This window comes from Microcebus murinus, chromosome 2 (genome assembly GCF_040939455.1).
Source record: "Microcebus murinus isolate Inina chromosome 2, M.murinus_Inina_mat1.0, whole genome shotgun sequence".
NCBI lineage: Eukaryota > Metazoa > Chordata > Mammalia > Primates > Cheirogaleidae > Microcebus > Microcebus murinus.
The window spans coordinates 92,953,081-92,975,291 of NC_134105.1; the positions used below are offsets into that span (position 1 = coordinate 92,953,081).

Sequence of the window (22,211 nt, forward strand, 5' to 3'; positions counted from 1 at the left end):
TTAAATATTTGCCAAGTGTGGTGGCTCATGCTTCTAATCTCAGCACTTGGAGAGCCCAAGGCAGGAGGAATGCTTGAGGCCAGGAGTTCGAGACCTCCATCTCTACAAACATTTAAAAAAATTAGCCAGGCATGGAGGTGTGTGCTTGTGGTCCTAGCTACTTGGGAGACTGAGGCAGAAGGATCACTTGACCTCTGGGTGACAGAGTAAGATCCTGTCTAAAAAAAAAATTTTTTTTTAAATATCAAATTCCCCCAGCATCCCAGGCAAAACAAGCATAGGTTTATGAGATCTCTTGATCTAACTTTCAACATGTCTTTTAATCCTCATGCCATTGACTGTAAATACTATCAGGGGTGTTTGGTCTCAGTTGCAAATGTGATTTGATTACTACTAAGATGTTTCAAAATCACGTGCAAGTTTTCTTTCAGACTTAAATGTTACACATAATTCACACATCTCAAGCTCATACACAATGTGTGTCAACACTGCCAGTCTACCACTTTCACAGTAACCATTCTGGAAGATTGCTTTTCCTAACCTGGATAATATTTCAGGATCCTTTATCTAAAGGCTCTACTAGGCAATGGCTAGTTCTAACCACATCCTCCCCCAATGGCATGTAGCTGCCTCTCTCTTTAGAAACATTTAATAGCCCTTTAAGTCCCAATATTTCAGAAGCTACCCATTTTTATATGGCTTCTACAAGTTGATGGTAATCTGAATTTATACTAGTTAAGAATAGACTGGCCAGGTGTAGCGTTTCATGCTTGTAATCCTAGCACTTTGGGAGGCTTAAGGTAGATCACTTGAGGCCAGGAGTTCAAGACCAGTCTGGGCAACATAGCGAGACCTCAGTCTCTACAAAAAAAAAAAAAAAAAAGAAAGAAAAGAAAAAAAGAGAGAGATTAAATTCATTCATTTAGTTTGAAAAATACACTTCCTGCTCCTGCCCCCAAACACCAGTAGTTAGCAAACAATTTTGGTGCAAATGTGAAGTAAATCATGTGGTAGAATACAAAGGCTCCAAATAAGAACTATCAGTTCACTAGGTCAGCTTCCAGATTCCATGCATCTGAACGTTTATGCTCCTGTTGGCACTGGAAAGAACATTTGTTATCTCTGTTTTGTTATGTTCCCAAAGTTTCAGTTTTCTTTTATTAAGGCAAAGGGCCAATTTCATTGCCCAGTCATTTAAAAAGTATAACAAAGCATACCCTTCCCATTTGGATACTGGACATTGTTTTTGTGCTCTTGAGTCATGGAACTGAACGTTGTCTGGCAGTTTTGCAAAATGATCACTAGCGAGGCTTCTTGGCCCCTTTTCATGTATTTATAGGTATCAAATAACTCATGCAACTATGTTGGCCTTTCAGTGACCTTGAGTATTGCTTGTTATGCGAACAGAATAGCACAGAGATGCATAGGAGGTCCACTCATACTCCTAACAAGCTTCTTTTTCATCATTTGCCTTTCTGTAGCTTTATTTTGCTGAACATTATGGCTGCTCTCATCAGAAGAAAATATCCTTTCTTCTTTTCATTTTTCAGTTATTGGAGGGTCAAATATTAGCAGAACAAAATATCTGGTACACAAAGTCTGTAATTCTTTTTCATAAACATTTTATAATTAAATATTTATAACTTTCTAGTTCTATCTAAAAATATTTTGTCACTTAAGTTAGGCTTTCTCTTCGGAGGATAACTACAATAGTATGAATGTAAAAAACAAGAAAATAGTAAAATTAAAAAAAAAAAAAAGGCTTTCTCAAGCTTAATTCAGCCAAATGACAGAAAAAATTTTTGATAAGTCTTTGGTAGAATAAACCAACGTCCCCATAATTACAGTATTCCAGTGTAGATGAAAAAGCCTAGGTTTAAAATCATTTTTTATTTTTTTCTCCTTCTCCCACTCGACCTGCTTCAGAGAAAGAAATCTTTTATAAGATTCTTTTATAAGATTGGGAAACCTGAGATATCCTAATTCAACTCCTCTATTTTTCAAATGAAGAAACTGTGGGCCATAGTATAAAATTATATTGGAATTCAGGTTCTCTGGCCTCTATACCAATGCTCCTCCAATTATACCGAGATTACCAGATTGTGCAGTAATGCAAAAATAGAACGAAAGATCTCCAATAGTTTTGTTTCATATTAATGTATGCAAATTTGACAAATAGCTATGAATCATATCCGAGATAGTAATTTAAAGCAGGCTTTGACACATTTCATAAAGTGAGGAACGAAGATCTTCCAACACTGTCCAAATGTCACATTCAAAAGTCTGAAATTAATATTAGCTTTGTATAAAGGGACTTCAGTGAAAAAAAGAATTGTGACTAAGCCAAGAACTTCCAGTTTTTATTTTTAAACATTACTTAACAAGAAAAACATTCAACCAAATTTTTAAAAATTAGGATGGATTAATTTATAATAAAATAATCAACTTAAAATAACAGCCCTTTCATTTAGGGCCAAGGAGGCCAATAGTTTCCATTTAAACAGCAGAATTGCACAATTGATATTTTAACCTATATTTGATGGCACTGGAATATAAGTCATACAACTTCCACTGACACACACTCCTCTCCCCCTCCAGAGTAGAGTTCATACAATTTCATCTTAGGTCAGTACTCAGGCTTTTAAAAATCATTTTACATTTTGAAATATAATAACAACCACTCTGATAACAAGAATACTTTTAAAACAATTCTTATAGAAAACAAACACCTTAAAATAATTTTGTGGCACATCAGACTGCTTAAAGAAACAGCAAAGATGAAAAATAATGTACAAGAATTGTAGTCCTTTGTTTACAGAAACCACCCAAATAAAATATTTTCCCTAATTAATTATCCTTGCTTCTTATAATTTATTAGCAGAGATGAATCACAAGAAGCAGAATGCACCATGTTTTGGTTCTTGGTTGTAGCTGCCAGCTTGAGTTCATGACTGTAAATATAAAGCAAAATATGATTATACTCACAAATTCTGGAATGGGAAAAAAACCAAAATACCTTTTTAAAGTGTTTCTCTAGCCTTGCTTTCAAGTCATGACAAAAATTCACAGCAGTTTAAAGGATGATGAAAGACTAAACATGGGGCCCACTAAATGAAATTGAGATTAATTTTAACTATTATGTTCCTAAAGTAAAAATTGTAGTAAGTATGATATTCTATTACTAAGTAACATTCTATAGTAAGCTGCTGGAGAAAATACAGCATTTAACAGATTCATTACAGATTAGGCATGGTAGCCTTTAGACAGAACATCTTATTTTCACACTCTTGAACATTCAGCCTTTAAAAAAAAAACAAACATAAAGGAATATGTAATTTATGACAGCTGGCCAGGCACTTAACTTTGGGAAACAGATTTTCAGATTTTGAGGTAAACTAGAATTATTTTCAGCAATCACAAACATATTTAAAAACCACATTTTATAGTACACTGAAATTATTCAGTTTTTAAGTTTGTCACCCTATTGTGCCAAAACTCATACCTATGTGTAACTTCTTAAGAAGTGATTAAAAGAACATTTTCAAGTCTGAATTTTAGCTCCATTGAGATACTTCTGTGCTTAGAACATATTTGAGAAAACTATAAGGTACATACATACAAGAGCTATTGGCAGGAGAGCCCAAGATGAGTAACTATCTTTCTTGCTAATTCGACATTAAATTTAATAGACTTTTAAGAAAAAGAATCACACTGTCAGTCACAGATACATTAAAAAGAACATGATTGAGGTGATAAGCCTCAATCTAGCTTCAGGAAAATCACAGTCCAATCATTGTTCCTGAAGGAGCAGAAACAAGCAGAGTTTCTGTTTAAGGATGATGACAGTACTGTGAAAGCTCCCAGAATCAGCACTAGGAAGCACAACTCTCTGGGTTTATTTTACTCTGGGCACAGTATATGTTTCTTTCCCTCTTCTGAATTCATTTCAATGTAATACAGAGTTTGCTTAATAAATGAAAATTCATATTACAAGATGGAAGACTTTAGTATTTACACATTAAAAGATCAAAACAGAAAAGTAGCAATTTTGCAATTAGTCTTTTATCAAAAGTTATCGAAGTCTATTTTTCATTAAAATGACCAGGATATTATCTGCAAATAGAAATGCCAAGCTTCCAAATCCTAACTATCAATTAATTATATTTTCCATTCATGTCTCAGATAGCAATTTCAATCCAAAGGCGGCTACTTCTTGCTTTGAACAAGTTCATCAGCTTAATTTAAAACCCTCCAAAGAACATTATAAATCCTGTTTTAAACACTCCAAAGAACATTATAAATAAAGAAAATTTAAAACATTTTTCTCAAAAAAAATGAGAAAAAAAAATATTGGCTTAATTTAGAGTTCCCATTTGGCTTAAAAAAAAGGTCTAAAGACTTCTAAGCTGATCCTCCATAGGATACCAAGTTTTTCCAGTCACAGTAAAGGGTTCGTTCTAACTGACCTCTTCTTTCCTTGTAGAGCTAACAGCAGGCACCTACCAAAATTATTAGCTTGAGTTACTGGTGCAATGAGCAAATGTGGAAGAATTTCTCTCTCTGTGATGCTAACTGGCTTGTTCAAGTTTTGAAACCATGACCCTGGTCCATTAGCACCATGCTTTACTCAACTGAAACAATCAAGCCCCTATTGCTGTGGGATGAGGGGTTTAGAGTGGGGAGAGAAGTGGATTGAGGGCAATTATCTACATTGTTAAGATGCCATGATATATAGTGAAAATGTAATTTGTCTGTTAATATATTTGAGGTTTGAAAATCATGGATCATAGCTATTAAATATTACTACAACAAGTTTTTACAATATTAGAACACCTGCAAATGTAGAACTTTCTGATATAAATCAAATTTGAAAATGAATGGAAGTTCATTGATCATTAGATTATCATTAAGCTAGAGGAAACAAATTACATACATTTTATAGGTAGTAACCTATAAAAAAGTGGATATTAGGTAAAAATTAAGTGAAATTATTCATGTTTTAGTTTCATCCTTCTCTTGGGAAAGCCCCAAAACAGGCCTCTCTCTGGAAAACCAAATTCATACACATACGAAGTTATCATCTGCTATCATACAGGTATAGCTTTCCTTCAAAGGTAGATGAGTCATAGGCATATCTCAGACATTCATTTTCATGCATAATAATTTTTGAGACATCTATTCCACTGAAGTATTGTAAAGGAAGTCTACAAACCACTTCTAGGAAAAAGGCACTTCATTGTGAAAGTTGGATTTAATTGAAGTTGAGAAGACTAGGATGGACTCAAAAGCCAGTATTCACCTTTGTATTTATGAACACAGAGCAGATGCCAATTTGTAGAATATAGCTGATAACATTACAAATAAATCAAACAGCAACATTAACTATATTCTTGGCAAAACAGTAATTTATGACATTTCTCCAAAAACTAACATAGTTCTAAATTCAACAGTAAAAAGAAAAAAGATCACCAGCAGTTGCTACTTTAGAGCTCAAGACACTGTTTTCAACAGAATTTCATGTCTATAGTTTGGTTCTCTGTTTCAGAGCACAAATTGCTTTTCAGATGAAAAACCTGGGGTGGTGGAGGTGTATCTGTGCGTGCTGGGGAGAACCAAGGGCAGAAATATACCAGGGAGTAATAAGAGGTGCATTTCTCTGGTCAGACAACCATGTGAGGAGGTAGTTACTCTGAGAACTTCTCAACTAGAGAATATTGTACTGATCTACTGAGAGTTGGGGAAGTAGCAGGAGCTTCTTTGTAAGACTGAAGATAGCAACAGAAATACTTCTCCTCCAGGGAAGTCAGGACCAGGGTGTCAGTGCAGCTGAAATAAAGATGGAATCCATATAAGTGATACATACAGACTATAATAAAAACAAATTTAAGATAGTAACATGAATTACAATACATTTCCAAACTTTCCTACCTTGAAAGTGGCTCTTTTCTGATGACAGAACTTTAAAAGTATCTGTAAGAAAAGAACACATACCATTTCATTATCGTTCAGCTTTGATATATCAATCCTTCAAATTTCTGGACAGTGCCAAAAATATGGTATGCATTTATCACACAAATAATGTCTTACAATTTATAATGTTACCAAAAATATAAAGATGTCTGTAGAATAACTGTTTTAAAAATAGTTCAGATCTCAGAACTTTCAGAAAGGGTGCCATAAGGAAAATACACAGAACAGAGTATGCAGAAATTCTGTTAAATAACAACATACGGGCAATAAGACTGACACTCCTCCAAATTGCCTGAGACTAAATACTATGATTTATAATTATGTCAAAAACCACATGCTCACCTTGTTACATCACCACACATGGCAACCCCATACAACCTTGAGTCCCATCATCACTGCTGTTGAGTTTTTTCATTCGGTACTGGCGTATTTCTCTTACCAGTGTGTAAAAGGCATCTTCGACACCCTATTAAAAAAATGAATGAAAGCACATGATAAAGACAGCTCAACTGACACATTCCAATTTGTAAGCTCTCTCTCATTTGTATTTCTTAATGAGGATTTAAAATTCCAATTATCAACTTAATGGCTGATAAAATAGGATGATTTAGGGAGAGGACATTAAATTTAGCATTCTTATTAAATCACATGAGCAGGCTGATAGACAATGTAAAAATGGTACATTTTACAAAAAAAACATTTAGGGTAAGAAAAAAGGGTAATGTGGGAAATAGATACAGAACAGAACTACCAGATTTAAAAATTCGATTCAGGAGACTTAAGCCGTAAACAATGGCTGATATTGATGGAGAAAGAACTAATTAATGTTTATAAATATTTTTAATCAAAGGTCTCCATTAGAAATGCTTGTGGATGCCAAAGTGGGAGTAAAAATGCCATACTAGAATATTAAATTTGCTTTTGGTTTAAACCAAAAGAAAAAAAAAAATCGAACATTTAAAAATCTATAACAACAAAGAATGTGGATCACATCTCTGCCAGAATCAATCAATTTATCTTTTCTGCCTTAAACAAACCCTTGCACAACAGATGCTGAAAGCCCCACTATACCTGTCTGGTCTTGGCTGAGGTTTCAATAAATGGAATCCCGTAACTCTTGGCCAGCTCGTGGGCTTGTTTTGTGTCAACTGTCCTTGTTGGCAAATCACACTTGTTTCCTACCAGCACCATAGGTACATCATCTGAATCTTTTACTCGCTTAATCTGCTCCCTAAAAAAGGAATATATTATCAGAATATAAGTAAAACAAATTTTTAGGAAGGAATAAACAGGTAGGGCAAAAAAGAAACTAGTGAATTTTATATAGCCATATTAGCTTCTAATAATATTGAGTTTTGCTTTTTTTCTAACCCTTATAGAAGACCTTCTAAAAATGAGACTGGTTTAGACTTGATGTAGCAGCCATAGAGAAATCTTAAGTGCCAGTTTACCTTCTACTGGAAGTAAATGGATATTTTATCCTGAGACATGCCCTACTTAGGCTCTTGAATTCTCCAAAGAGCTTGGCTCTGGATTTAATTTGCAACTAGAAATCACACTCTAGATTAAGCTTTGAAGTATAAAAAGTAAAACTCACTGCCTTTAAAAAACTTTCTGAAGTTCCCTTGGAAGTGATAGTATTTAATGGAAGACAGTCTATCGCTTTTCAAGATGGGTGGTGCCTAAACATTTTCTTCAAACAAAATCATAGCTGGACGCCCAAGATATAAAATAGAAAACATAAGAACTGCTCTCAGTAAAGGAAGGGTGAAGGATCTGGAACTCCCAACTGACCACACCCCCTTCAATGACATGTAAAACTTACCAAACAGCATAGCATAACAGAATCTATTGCTCTAGATTTCTTTTGACCAACACTGTCTAACAGAACTTTTTGCCATGTTGGAAATGGTCTATATCTGTGCTGTCCAACATGGTGGCCACTAATCACCTGTAGCTATTGAGTACTTGAATAAGTCAGTCACTAATGTGGGCAAGGAACTAATTTTTAAATTTTATTTAATTTAAATTAGCCTATGTTAAGGGATAATGAGACAGCCTAAAGTACTTGCGCCATATCACTGGTACGTTACTACTGTTCTCTTTAACAACCCTCTTTAAGAATCCATGAGAAAATTTCCTTCTAGTCAAAGTATAATCATACTTCTTCTAAACAACTGATATGCCCTCAGCATACAGATACTGAATCTTTCAACTAGCTATTTCTGTGTTCATAACAGCTGCCAAATTTGTAGTCTACCTTTGGAAGGTCATTGGAGCTTCACACATACAATTACAGAATGAGTGTTTTAATTCCTTACCTTTATTTTCTTTTTGCCTTACTTCTTAAGTCTATTTTTCATTAAATTTATCTTGTTATATCATATGCATTTTTATAAGGTGTTTTAAATACTCTCTGCATTGGTATAAGGCATAAATAAAAAAATGAATAAATGCCTTGTAAGGAACAAGAAAAATGACTTCTAGAAATTCAACAAATATTTATTAGATGCTTGCCAAGTGTTGGGTATTTTATTAAGTACTGCTATTATTTTAGAGAGAGATAATGGGAAATAGAGCAGGTTTAGGAGAAAACACTCAGATCTCGACAAGTTTGCTTCTGAGAGCAGACATCTTCATATGGATGGAAAATAAGCCAGGACTGAAGGCTGTAGCCAAACACTTGAATAGCATTTACTTGGTGCCAGGACCTGTTCTGAGCAATTTACAAATTTATTAACTTGTTTAATCTTCACAACAACTCTATAAGGTAGGTACTATTATCTGCATATTATAGATAAGTAAACTGAGACACAGAGATTTAGCAGTTTGTCCCAAAGTCACATAGCTAATAAATGATGGCACCACGTTTCAACCCAGGTGGAGTCCATATTCTTAACTAAGAAAAAGGAGCCCCAGGATTTTGGTCCTGGCTCTGCTACTAATATCATGACATGAAAACCTAACAGACCACCTTCTGAACTCTATTTCTGATTCTGTAAAATAAGAATGTTGTTCTAGAAGTTTTTATGGTCCAATCTAGTTTTGAAACTGTATGATTCTATGGAGAAAGTCCATCTTTACATTCCTTTGTCCTGGTTTCATCTTTATCTACTCCCCATTTGTTTTTTCCTATCATTCTTTGTATTACTTATGTAAGGATGTTTCTTAAAGGTGTTTTCCTCCTATAAAATTCCTTTGTGATCTATTACACCACCTCTAGTTTTTTGTTTTTTTTTTTAAAGAGCTGCTCAGTCATCCAGGCTGGAGTACACCAATATGATCATAGCTCAGTGCAGTCTTGCACTTCTGGGCTCAAGCAATCTTCCCACCTCAGTTTCTCAAGTAGCTGGGACTACAAACAGGCCTACAGGCCAAGCCACCAGGATCAGCTATTTTTTTTTTGAGACAGGGTCTCACTATGTTGCCCAGGCTGGTCTAGAACTCATGGCCTCAAGCGATCCTCCGGCTCAGCCTTAAGTGGCTGGGATTACAGGCTGTGAGCCACTGTACCTGACTTCAACACTTAGTTCTGAATCATTCCTGGTAGCAAGCTTCATTTATGTATTATCAAGCATTTTGATGACAGAATATTATATAAGACAAATCCCAGTATTTACTTTCAGTAATTACCCTAGATTATCAATGTCAAACAACCTAAAACCAACACCTTCCATAATTAAAAACGTATATCTTCCCTAGTATGGTATCCTTATTTCCCCACAAAGCTTCAGAACACACTTAAAAATCATCCTTCCAGAAAAAAATAATGCTCCTAATACCTGTAGAGGTTGATATCTGCAAATGACTTGCTATTATTGATGGCAAATACACAGAGGAAGCCTTCGCCTGTCCTCATGTATTGGTCTCTCATGGCACTGTACTCCTCTTGTCCAGCTGTATCCAGTATGTCCAACAGACAGGTTTCACCATCTATAACCACCTGTTTTCGGTAAGAATCCTAGGGGTGTAGAGGGCATGGGGTCAGGGAGGGAGGGAGATACAATTTTTATTAAAAACCACAGGGAATACAATGCTATTGCCAACGTTAAATAAGCTTCTAACTATTTAAGTCCATTTCTGTCTATCTGGTTTGTCCCTTAAGCTGTTAATATCTAATCACAAACAGAAAGTACTTAATGTCACCCTAATAAAAAATCCCGTATCTCGTATGCCTGCAGAAAAGAAAATGTGGAGTGGGGCCCCTGTTCCTGGAAAAGATGAAAAAAAAAATGGTAATTCAAATGACAGCTCTACTGCATTCAGAAAGCTAAAGATTAAGTTCACAGTCTATTTTACTAAGCTATGAACTGGACTGTTCCATTTGTGCTGTTCATTTTACTTAAAAAAGTCCCAACATACCTCCACAATTATAACCTAGCCTCAGATACAGCATCATTTGTATTTATGACTAAATATCTTTTGCTTCAGGGAAGGTTATAATTTCAAACTTTTTTCTCACGACAGATTGTATCTTTGGGAAATATTCCTGAATCAAATTCTTAAAGGCAGAGTTATAATTAATTCCTCAGGAAGAGAGAGATGCATAGATCATATAAAAAATACTTCCAAATTGGCTTTAAGGCAACAATTTAACTTATATTTTAGTAATGTCATCACACTTTGGAGAACTCTCTGGAGTATTGGAAATGTTCCATACTGTTATCTGGGTGGTAGTTACATGAGTCTGTACAAATTTTTGTAAAAAGTCACTGAGTTGTAGACATAACGTATATATATTTTACTTATGTAAATTACTCCTCAATAAATAAAACTCTGAAAATATTAAAATATCATTCAATTAAAACATTAAAAATTTAGTATAAAAACATTAAAGCTGTTAAGCCTGAAATAAAGATTTTGCCAAGGATTAGCAACCAATATTTAATAATGGCTATTATTAGAGTTAGTTTACATTAATGAAACACTCAGTAGCCAGATGGTAGGGAAGTCAGGGTGTAGATTAAAGTACTCTCTAAAGTTAGACATTTTTAAGTTGAACAAAATTATAAAACCTCTTCTTTCAAGGGCCTTAGATGCTGCTGAACTGAAGATAATCTGTAACATGAACTTCTTCAGTAACTATAGAATCGTTAAGCACTATTAAGCAGTGCTTCACCATTCATAAATAATTTAAACATATTATTTAATTTTTCACACCTATGTGTGGTAGGCAGGACAAGTTTATGGCAATTTAATACATGAAGAAAATGAGGCCTTAGAGAGATTAAGTGATTGCTGAATATCACATAACTAAAGTGCTAACAGGGACCAAAATCCTAGAGAGTGACTCAAAGTTTTAAGTTCTTTCTATTCCAACCCACAGTCTCAGCTGCTTTAACTAGCTAAGAAATGAAATTGAAGAACACTCAGATCTATGAATCCTTTTTCTCCATCCTGCTATTATCTCCCACACGATCAGTCTCTCTACTACGGCCTGCTTCTCATTTTACAGAGCTGTCATACATAAAGAAACCCATTCATATATGAATGAGCTCAACAGTGAGTATCCAACAGTTTACAGAACTGTTAAAAAATTGTATAAACTATTTCAAATGAACTCTTCTCTAGAAACATGGAAGCCTTCACTTACTGTTTTACTGAGTGTAATAACTTTTTACTTTCTCTCTTATTCCCTTAAACTGAATACTAGATGAAGGATATGGGTAAGGGCAAACCGAAAATGAGAACTAGGGTCAGGTCAGCGGAAGACCACTGAGCCTCACCTCTATGGTGGGATCATATTCATCTACAAAGTGGTTCTGGATTAGCTGGATTGTCAGTGCGCTTTTCCCAACACCACCTGCTCCAACCACCACCAGTTTGTACTCAGTCATTTCACACCAGCAAGAACCTGTGGGAAAGCAGCAATTAGGGGTTAATTGGCGAGCCACACCATCAGTACTTCAAAGCTTTCTATAATCGATAATAACTAAAACCAGAGTTCGAAATGGATCGGTTCCATACACGTGACCCTCCACTTGGTTCTTAAAATGCTTCAGGATCACAAAAATACTTGCAGGTTAGTGTGGGCCTCAGATTTCTGGAGTACAGCCTTCTTCTAGCAACCCCCACCCTTGTCTATTTTTCAACAGTACTTGGGCCCCGCCCTCAGCCTAAGGTAAAGGAAACCCCCCTTCCCAATACTCCTGCAAGTCTTTTCAGCTCTAGGGGGCGGCCTCCAGGACGCGACCCCATCCCACTCCCCTTTCTGTCTCCAAAGATCTCCCCTCGTAGGGCTCAAAACGAAGGACCCCCGCCCAAGGCCTTTGTCTCCAGTTCGTAGACTCCGCTGGATTCCTGGCAATCAGTGAGACTCCGGTACGTCCCAAAGCCGAATGCTACGAGCGCCAGAACCTTACCTCGAGTTCCGCTGCCTCCGCTTCGGACGGATTTAGGACCACAACCGGGAAAAATGTTGGAGACCCCGGAACCGCCATGAACAGCCCCCACTAGGGAGCGGCACTTCCGGCCCCGCCCGCTACGCAATCAGTCGGCGCCCCAGGCGCTGGAGTCCCCGCCCCGGCCACGTGGGCCCCAGACCTAGAAGTCACGCGGCAGGCCGCACCCAGACCCGCCCCTCCCACACGGGACGTTTCAATAATGAAGGCACTAGGTGCTAGTGTCTCAAAAATCAGTAAAACTTTATTCGCTTCCATTCTTTCGCCATTAACAGAAAACTGGAGAAAGCAAAATTGTTTTGTGTTTACAAAGATAAACGGCCTCTTTACCCAGAGATCAAAACCTCAAACGACAAGAGGGAAGATAAAAGCGCCCTCCCCCACATCCCCTGAGCTGACCCTTGTCATCTTAGACAAAGCCTTCATTCAGTCCACTGGCCAGGGACCCTGTATATGGCCAATTCAAGATGAGGGCCAAGAAATCAGACTCATCCGTTCCCGTGATATAAAGTCGAACAGAAGCTACACCAAGGGTCAAGTGTCTGTATTTTACAGGACACAGGAACCAGGCGGCTACTTATAAAAAAAACAAGATTCATTTCAGGCACAACTTTTTTATTTTTTTTTTTTCGTTTTGTTTTTAAATCAGTAAAAGAAACTGGGTCCTAGAAGCTGCAGTGATCTAAGCAGCAGCAAGTTTGTGCATTCATTTTTTTTGTTTTTGTTTAAATACGTTTAAATTGTCACACTGCTGGCAAACCTCATTTGCATGAAATTCTGCACCATACATACTAATTGTAGTAAAGTTACCCCCCATCCCAGGAAGAAAAAAAAAAAAACCACTACTCTGGAAGATAATTTTCACTGAAATCTAACCAAACTTTGTTAAGTGGATTGTGACAAGATTATAAATGGTATGAAAAATAACATTTTAACATTTGGCCATCAACTTTAAGAAAATGGTTTGCCTATACAAATTTTTGTAATTTTTAAAAGGTAATATAGTCTACCCTCATATGGTCCTCAGAATTAAAGCATAATGAACAGGAAAGAAAGGGAAAGAATGCAACTGAGTGCTAAGGCAGAACATCTTGCCAGAAGTAATTAATGAAGGTAGAGTATACACTAAATATCAAGTGCAGAATTTCATAGGGCCAACAAGATAACAGTCTATATTTTTCACTTACACAGGCGAAGTGGATTTTGCAATTACCAGTTGCGTTAAATGCACCAAATAAAGCTCCTAAAATTGATACTATAAGGCGCCACCTTAAGTTTTCCAGGCTGCAACTGTGCATAATTTTAAAATGGTTTTCTTAAATTTATTTATTTTTTTAAACATAACACGAGGAAGGTGTTAAAACTGGTGTAATAGCTCAATAGAATAAGTATTCCAGATTTTGGGAGGGATGAAGAGGGAGATATTCAGAACCCTTCACCAGAATCCCCCCAACTTGATCATAGTGGATTAATGATGTGCTTTGTGGATGTGGTTAGTCAATGACACCAGCTTGACGGATCTTTCTTTCTGCACCAAATCCCTGTGAAGAAATAAAATTGAAGTTAATGACTTGGGTGCATGAAACCACAGTACATTCACCCATTCCAAAATGAACTATAAAAGCATTATTTTAAATCACCTTAAGCACTACCAATTCTTTCCCAGAGGAGAAATCTATATAGTAAGCCATCCTGACCCACTGCCTAAACTATGTTCAAAGTATAATATCAGGAAAAACAAGAAATGTGCTTGTTATGGTAAGCAACCATTACATTAGGGGCTGATGTAAGTCCTAACCAGTTATAAGCGGTACTGAAACACCTTGCTTCATTAAGCTCTCTGACCTATGTTGAAAAAGAACCTCAAATTGATCTATCAGTTGGCCTCCCCCAATCACTGTATGGCCTCATACCATTGAGTTATCTGGTCCCCTTGGCTGACGAAGAACCATTAGGCGAGGAGCACTGGCATCATCCAGGGTAATGTTCTTCAAGCGATTGACCAACCTATCAGGTCTAGGAGCTGCAACAGCCTTGGGGCCTTCACTGTAATAAAGTCAAGAGGTGAGAAGAAGCAACACTTGTTGGGAAGAAAGTAAGCACTGACAGAAATGTTTCTACCTAACTGCCCAAATGAGTCACTTTTAATGAGGGGAACTCTTGCCTCATCTAGCCAGCTAGAAAGACAAGACAGACAAGTTTGTTTATATATTATTTTCCCCAACTCAAGGTTCCAACTGCATAGGAACTGGAACAAACATTTGGGGGAGGGTCTTGTTTACAACCAGAGAGATTAGTTCCATAGATGCATAAAACAGACAGCAGATGTGAAAAACCTTAGAAAAATGAAATATGAAGAAACACTTCCAGAGATTCCCAGCCTCTTTCATGGTAACAATGCTGAGATTAAAACAACAACAACAAAAAAGCTGCATGAGACACAAGATGGCTAAGCTATAAAAATTAGAGTTTTAAGCAGCACAGGACCTCAAAATGGCTTGATGGAAGAAAAGGAGCTAAGCATAATTCTTTAAAAAGAACTACATAATCTATTTTTATATTTAAGATTTATAGCTTAACATAGTGTTAGTATAGCACAACCACAGTTCCCTCCTGTTTCACTGAGCCAGGTCTATGAGAATAAAGGTGAGACAATGAATAAAAGTAAAGAAGACTGTACTTGAAGTAGGAAGTATTAAAAAAACAACCAAAAAGTGACAGAAGCAGGGAAAAATCTAAGCATGGAAAAAACCCATGGACTACAGAAGTTAAGAGACAGTCCAGGGTGGTTACTAATACAACCACAACAAAAAAAACTTACCAGACTCGCCAAACATTACATGCGCTGCACTTGCCAGTGCGCTGATTAAGAATCACTGAGAACTCCACCTCATCTCCTGCCTGTAGCTCAATGCCATCCTGAACTTCTTTCACATGGAAAAAGAGCTTCTTGCTATCTCCTACTTCATAGTTAATGAAGCCAAACTGAAATAACAACAACAAAAAAGGTGCTAAAAAAGAGGGGGATGTGCCACTGAGAAGAAAAAGCACCACACTTTGAATGAAGCACAATGCCTGGCCCTAACTAAAAGGGGGACTTACACATGGTATTAATGTTGATGCTCCAATCCAGCTGTTTGTCAGGGAAGAAACGTATCTTTGAAGTCAATGCCATTCACTGCATCACAAGCTTGACTCAAAGAAAGGTTGTCTTTTTCTTTTGTATATTATGAACTAAGCTTTTTTTTTTCTTTTGGAGACAGAGTCTCACTTTGTTGCCCAGGCTAGAGTGAGTGCTGAGGTGTCAGCCTAGCTCACAGCAACCTCCAAACTCCTGAGCTCAAGCGATCCTCCTGCCTCAGCCTCCCAAGTAGCTGGGACTACAGGCATGCACCACCATGCCCAGCTAATTTTTTTTTTTTTTTTTTTTTTTTGAGACAGAGTCTCGCTTTGTTGCCCAGGCTAGAGTGAGTGCCGTGGCGTCAGCCTAGCTCACAGCAACCTCAAACTCCTGGGCTCCAGTGATCCTTCTGCCTCAGCCTCCCGGGTAGCTGGGACTACAGGCATGCGCCACCATGCCCGGCTAATTTTTTATATATATATCAGTTGGCCAATTAATTTCTTTCTATTTATAGTAGAGACGGGGTCTCGCTCTTGCTCAGGCTGGTTTTGAACTCCTGACCTTGAGCAATCCGCCCGCCTCGGCCTCCCAAGAGCTAGGATTACAGGCGTGAGCCACAGCGCCCGGCCTAATTTTTTGTATATATATTTTCAGTTGGTCAATTAATTTCTTTCTATTTTTAGTAGAGATGGGGTCTCGCTCAGGCTGGTTTCGAACTCCCGACCTCAAGCAATCCGTCCACCTCGGCCTCCCAGAGAGCTAGGATTACAGGCGTGAGCCACCATGCCCGGCCAAACTAAGCTTTTTGAATTAAGCAAATTCATCAGCCTAGCTCACTGCAACCTCAAACTCCTGGGCTCAAGCGATCCTCCTGCCTCAGCCTCCCGAGTAGCTGGGACTACAGCAGGCACACGCCACCACTCCCAGATAATTTTTTCTATTTTTAGTTGTTTGGCTAATTTCTTTCTATTTATAGTAGAGATGGGGTCTCACTCTTGCTCAGGCCAGTCTTGAACTCCTGAGTTCAAGTAATCCTCCCGCCTCAGCCTTCCAAAGAGCTAGGGTTATAGGCGTGAGCCACCGCGCCCGGCCTTAATGTGTATGTTTTGATCCCTTTTAAATTCATTAAGCTAGGTTATGGTACTATAGGAAACAGCCATACAAAATGTTCTATTTTCTGTATTGATGTTGAAAAATGTTCTGAGGACTCAGGAATTTCCCTGAGATGCCAGTACTAAGACCAGTTTTGTTTGTCCTAAGCTTATTTTATGAACACTTCAAAACATGGTTTCTGTGTTTGTATAGTATGAGAAAGAAACTCTGAGCAAAAGTATACAAAAACTTTGTAGTCCTTCTATGCTGGAAATCTCACTCCAAACTTATTTTCCCTCATTATACAATGGTAATTATTAACACCACTCTTATTTTCTCTTTGCTAGTATAGTCACTTTTTTCTTCTCATGTAGTTTTCTTTCTATTTTTATAAGCTACCTCAAAGCACTGTAAAGGGGTAAAGGAGAAACAGAAAACAAATGAATGTTCACGGTTCTCCCTTGGCACAAAAATTTTAAAGTTTTGGTTACTAACTCATAAAACGATCAAATTCAGATGCAGAGATGCTGGTACTTACCTGATCTTTCACACACTCCACTGTGGCCCTACGCAGGGGTGTGATGTTATAGGCCATAGTCTGTGCATTTTGGCCCAGGACACACAATTGGAACTTGACACTTTCCCCTTTCTGCAAGCAATCCCCTTTGTTGGCCATTCCAACTATGCCAAATGGATAGACCTCACCTTTCATATCCCCTGTAAGGAGAAACAGATACACAGTCTAAAAGCTAGTATTTCACAATAGTCATCTGCTAATGATCCCACTAAGTTTATAAATACAGTTGCTGAGAACATGTTACCTAAAACGTATGTATTTTTTAATCTGAAAGTTTCACTTTAAAGCTTAAATGAAATCCTAAATGTTAAACACTACCATGGAAACAAATAAAAACTTGATAGCTTCATTAGTACCTTACTAGCTAATGAAAAACTTTTAAGCTACATTTGTAAATTTTAAAAACACCAATATCACTTACAATACCTAACTTTTAAACACTATGGGTTGCTAATATTTCCATTGAACTACTTTCTTCCCAACTTCCCAATATAAGCCAACCAGCCAAAAATATTTCTGCCCCATACTCAACTAGGCAGTAAACAACTAGCCAGACACACTAAAAAACAATGTAGATAAATTTCTTTGACATATTTTTAGTTCTTATTCTAGCTCCCTCAAACTAATAGGCTCCTTTCTTCTAGATCAGGGCTCACAACTTTCTTCTTAAAGGGCCAGATAACTACTCAACTCTGCTGCTGTAGTGAGAAAACAACCAAATACAATATATAAATGAATCATTGTGGCTGTGTTTCAAGAAAATTTTATTTACAGAAATAGGCCACTATATTTGCTGAGCTATGCCTTATTAGTAAAACAGCTGCCTGGAGGCCAGTAGAGGCAACAGATAAAAAATGGGCCAAAGAATTCAACTGCTTATCAATTCAGTATCCAGGTGAATCTACTGAATCAACAAATGTGGAAAAATGAGAAAAATGTCAGGCAGGAAGTAGAAGCTTCAGAACTGAAAATGCTTTTAAACCATCCTCCTAATGACTTAAGATTTAAAAAAAATGCCAGAACAAAAAACTTCATGGAGATAATCCCAACAAACCAAGTCATGCAGAAGAGTGATTAGAGACAGCTGTTCTGACCTTGTAGCATAACAATAGCTACCATTTACTAAGCCTTATAACTGATTTACACTCAATCTTTATAGAACCTTCTAAGGTTGAAGATATTATTTGAGAGATAAAGAAACTGATCTAGCAAAGATTTAAGAGTAATTTGCCCAAGATTACACAGCTAGAGAGTGGTACCTAACTCCAAAGTCTTATACTGAATTATAGCTATATTTCTAAATAAAAGAGCTAGTTCTTGTCGACAAGTGGGAAAATGTGATCTGTCTAGTCCCAGAAAACTCTAGGCTTAAAGATGTCTGAAATGTGTCTTTTTCCACAAAATCCCTGCTTTGGACTATACCCTACCACGTGTTAAAGAATAAGAGGACTGGAGGGTGGGGGTGCAAAAGAAGTAAAATCAACATGTTATCGTAAATGGAAGGGCAATCTGATATCATCTAATGAGTTAATGTTAGTAGCCCATACTTCCATGGCCTTTTTAGGGGTATGACAGCATGTTGACATTAGTCTAACAGACTGACTCGCTGTAAAATCAATTCATATTTGGAGATGGGGGAAGTGGTGGTTTTATATAAAGCAGGAATTCTAAAAACTCCATGTGGTAAAGGAATAGGTTAACACGGTTCATTTCCTTCTCCCAAATGACCTCCCTTTGTTATGTTCTGACTCTTAGATGATACAAGGACTTAGTCTCTTTGTAAGCCAAGCCACCATCTTTGGTTGAAATGTTTAAACATTTCAACCTCTCATCCACTCTACCATTATGTAATTCTGCTTTCCTAAACATTCAGAGTTCCCTCCTATTTTTGTTGTAAACTTATTTTATTCACATAGATCATTTGGTCTTTCTGATGGTGACTGTTGTGGGGAATGATAGCAATGACATTCAGAATTCTTGAAGATGGGGAGAAAAGCAGAAAGTAGAAAATGTAGGAAGCCTTGGCCTGGTGATGAGAAGCAGGACCTCTTATGGAACTCTCCTTATTAAGAAATAGAATAAACTTACAGGAGACAAACATATTTATAGAATTAAATGGTTACTGATACAAATATCAGTGATTAGAGGAAATTGTGACATTTGATCATCAGACACTCAACATTAATGCTTAATTTTAGTATTAGATTTTGTTCTCTATCTCAATATAACTCAGTTGCTCATGTATCAGTCATGTGCTTATTATACAGCAGTTTTTTGTTCACAACTTAAGCCAGGCTGACCTCATTTCCAAGAGGTACAAACAAACAAACAAACAAACCAAACAACATGGGGGGGAAAGGTTATTTTCCCTTATTTCAGTTTTTAAGAAACCTGAAAACAACTGCAGCGAACACATTATATTTTTAAACTCTTGAAAGTGCTCACCTCAAGGTATGGCAAATTTCAAACAACAAGAGATGATCTTACCCTCTTCCACGATCTCAATCATTCCTTGGTACTCAGTCTGTGTTGGATCAACACTCCTTAGGGGACGAATGACTTTGCCAGAGTAGATGGTGGGATCAGCTTCCTCAGTAATGCCATTCACTACAAAACAAAAGCATGTATATCTCTCATTTGGTAGTTTTATTTAAACTCTACTAGTACCACAGGGGAAAAAAAAAAAAAAGACCAAACAAAAAAAGCATCAACTGGCTGCTGTCTATCCTGAAATTGGGCATGGAACCTGAAGCCAAGTTTCATTTCTAGAACAGTCACTTGACTGTAAATACTTCTAAACTACCATTAAAATGCATAATTTTACCAAATAAACTTTTACTTGTTTAAGGAATTAACAAGTATCATATTTAAAACATGTCTTGTTCTCTTACCTTTTCCAGGTCACTAAATGTCACCTTTTTAGTGACATTCTTGGTTTCTGAAATGGCAATCCCAATATTTACAAACTTTCCTGATATATCCTTGTAACATGTATTACTAGCTTTCTAAACATATCACATACAATATTTTACTCCTCGTTTGTCCATATCTTGTACTAAAAAATAAGCTCAATGAAGGCAGGGATTTGTCTCATTTCTTCCCCAGTGTCTAAAACATCACGTGCACTTAGATATTTATGGAAATGAAATGAATCGTTTTAGCTGTCATTTCTCTAGGTGTCACCAAGAGAAAAGTGTTATTTTGGGAGTTTAAAAGCCAAAAATAAGCTTCAAATCTTTTAAAAGTAAAAGATCCTAACTAACAATGATTTTCTTAATTTCCTATTACTTTTCACATTTAGACTCATTTTTCTCCAAAACAGCCCTCTAGGAGAATGCCTCTCTCCCCAACACCATGGAAATTTATATATATCTTGGTGTTATTTTTTAAAAGGAGACAATGAATTGAAAATAAATTTAAAGCAAATTACCTAAAATATGTAGACCACTGTTTCTCAAACCTCAGTGTATAACAAAATCATGCTATAGACTTATTAAAACAGACTGCCCACCTCGGGAATTACAGGTGGTCTAGGGTAGAGTCAGAGAACTTGCATTTCTAACAAGCAGCCAGGTGATGGTGCTAATCTGTGGGTCATACCTGAGAACAACTGATGTAGAATAATCCGGTCTTGTCTCCCCCCCTCCCCCCCATCCTCCCTTATCTCCCATTCAAAGCATAGGCTGGGTAAGTAGAGGTCACAATTCATTACCCGAGTGTGTTTTGTTCACTTTTTCTGCACTGACTTTGTTGCCTTTGCCTTTGGACAAGCTGTACTCGACCATGTCCCCCAGTTCCAGGCTATCGACATCACCAGAGAACTCACTAAGAGGAAAGGAAATGACATTTAAATAAGCATTACTACAAACATGAACAGTGGCAAGTAGATTGCTTCTATAAGATTCATGGCATGCTTTATGTATGCTTCACACAATTTTAAGTGCTTTAAAATGTATTAAATAAGTACAGACTCATTTAACCCTCTTAGTGCGGCAGGCTGAAATATCGGCTATTTGCCCTAGACGAAAAAGCCGATATTTCGGCCTGCCGCACAAAGAGGGTTAATCCTCAAAAACACTCTATGAAGAGGTACTATTATCCCTAGCTTCAAGATAATGAAACTAAGATATCAAAAGGTTAATTCATTTGATAAAAGTCACACAGATAGTAAGTGGCAGAGCCTGGATTTAAAATTGAACCATCTGGTTCTAAGAACCCATGTTCTTCACCACTATGCTATATTATATAACAAATATACAACTCTCTAGTATCAACATAAATAATAAACTATAACAATATTCTTTCAATGTAGTTCCTATCCAATGTTCAAAGGCAGCAAAGGCCTTTCTGTGTCTTTTGGTCACATGTTCTCTACATAGAGTAGATGATTAACTTTAGTTTTTATTTTGCCATAATCTCACCAATATGAAATCTGTGATGCAAAAAATAATCAATATTCAATGTTTTTGACTCTAAAACAAAAGAATGGATAGTAAGCTAGCTATAAAGGCATTCCTTACCTATAATGGAAAAAGATTTCCTTATCATGATTGGCTGTTTCAATAAATCCAAAATTATCCTTCAGAGTTGCCACATAACCCAAGAGCCTCTTGGAGTTGGAATTACGACCTAAAAGTCGTACACAAGTTGCAATCTGCTGTCCAGGCCTCTGTTTGTCACTAATACTAAATTCAACCTGTGAAAAATAAGTATGCTTATTAATAACAACATATCACTTCCATGCCAAGCTCCACTCTGAAAATGAGACCTATCACCCACCCCTAGACCACACTTTTCAATTCCAAATATCTGTTGTAATTACTCCAAAGGAACATATTTTCACCAAAACTAACACTTCTGTCTCATTCCACTTTTCACAAAGGATTAAGTTTTGTCCTTTAGTGTTTACTTCTTGTAGATTCCTAATTGCTCTAAAGAAGGGCTATTCAAACAGCAGACATTCTAAGTATGAGGAAAAAAATGAACAGCAATGTAAAATCTTTGGTGTACTTTTACTGTGATAATGTTTCAGTAATTGTTTTAACTTTCT

General features: G+C 36.9%; 2 protein-coding genes across 6 annotated transcripts in view; both read right to left on the reverse strand.

Moving 5' to 3' along the window:
• Positions 1–2,332: 2,332 nt before the first annotated feature.
• On the reverse strand, positions 2,333–12,444 carry NRAS (NRAS proto-oncogene, GTPase). Of its 2 annotated transcripts, XR_012918139.1 has the most exons (8): positions 12,333–12,444; positions 11,697–11,824; positions 9,753–9,931; positions 7,042–7,201; positions 6,313–6,436; positions 5,929–5,970; positions 5,631–5,826; positions 2,333–2,951 (listed from the first exon to the last, which is right to left on the reverse strand). XR_012918139.1 is itself a non-coding variant. In XM_076000002.1 (7 exons), the coding sequence occupies exons 2-5, from the start codon at positions 11,805–11,807 to the stop codon at positions 6,317–6,319; spliced, it is 570 nt and encodes a 189-aa protein (XP_075856117.1). In that variant the 5' UTR covers positions 11,808–11,824; positions 12,333–12,444; the 3' UTR covers positions 2,333–5,826; positions 5,929–5,970; positions 6,313–6,316. The 2 variants fall into 2 exon arrangements, 1 of the variants encoding a protein (XP_075856117.1); XM_076000002.1 differs by having other exon boundaries at positions 2,333–5,826.
• A 146-nt stretch (positions 12,445–12,590) lies between these two features.
• CSDE1 (cold shock domain containing E1) overlaps positions 12,591–22,211 on the reverse strand; it is a 44,120-nt gene continuing 34,499 nt past the window's right edge. For all 4 annotated transcript variants that reach the window (XM_012778404.2, XM_012778402.2, XM_012778401.2 and 1 more), the window contains 7 exons: positions 21,682–21,857; positions 20,874–20,986; positions 19,649–19,768; positions 17,123–17,301; positions 15,193–15,356; positions 14,285–14,417; positions 12,591–13,912 (listed from right to left, as the gene is read on the reverse strand). In XM_012778404.2, coding sequence (XP_012633858.1) covers positions 13,865–13,912; positions 14,285–14,417; positions 15,193–15,356; positions 17,123–17,301; positions 19,649–19,768; positions 20,874–20,986; positions 21,682–21,857 — 933 coding nt within the window. In that variant the 3' untranslated portion in view covers positions 12,591–13,864. The remainder of the gene's footprint in view (positions 13,913–14,284; positions 14,418–15,192; positions 15,357–17,122; positions 17,302–19,648; positions 19,769–20,873; positions 20,987–21,681; positions 21,858–22,211) is intronic.

Bases quoted from the DNA above. Each gene is read 5' to 3' on its own strand.
- NRAS (XM_076000002.1), bottom strand. From the start codon at position 11,807: ATGACTGAGTACAAACTGGTGGTGGTTGGAGCAGGTGGTGTTGGGAAA. The intron at 7,202-9,752 runs GTATTAGGAGCA...TTCCTTTTTTAG, and splicing joins GCAGATATCAACCTCTACAG to GGAGCAGATTAAGCGAGTAA. The intron at 6,437-7,041 runs GTATAGTGGGGC...TTTTTTTAATAG, and splicing joins CCTCAGCCAAGACCAGACAG to GGTGTCGAAGATGCCTTTTA.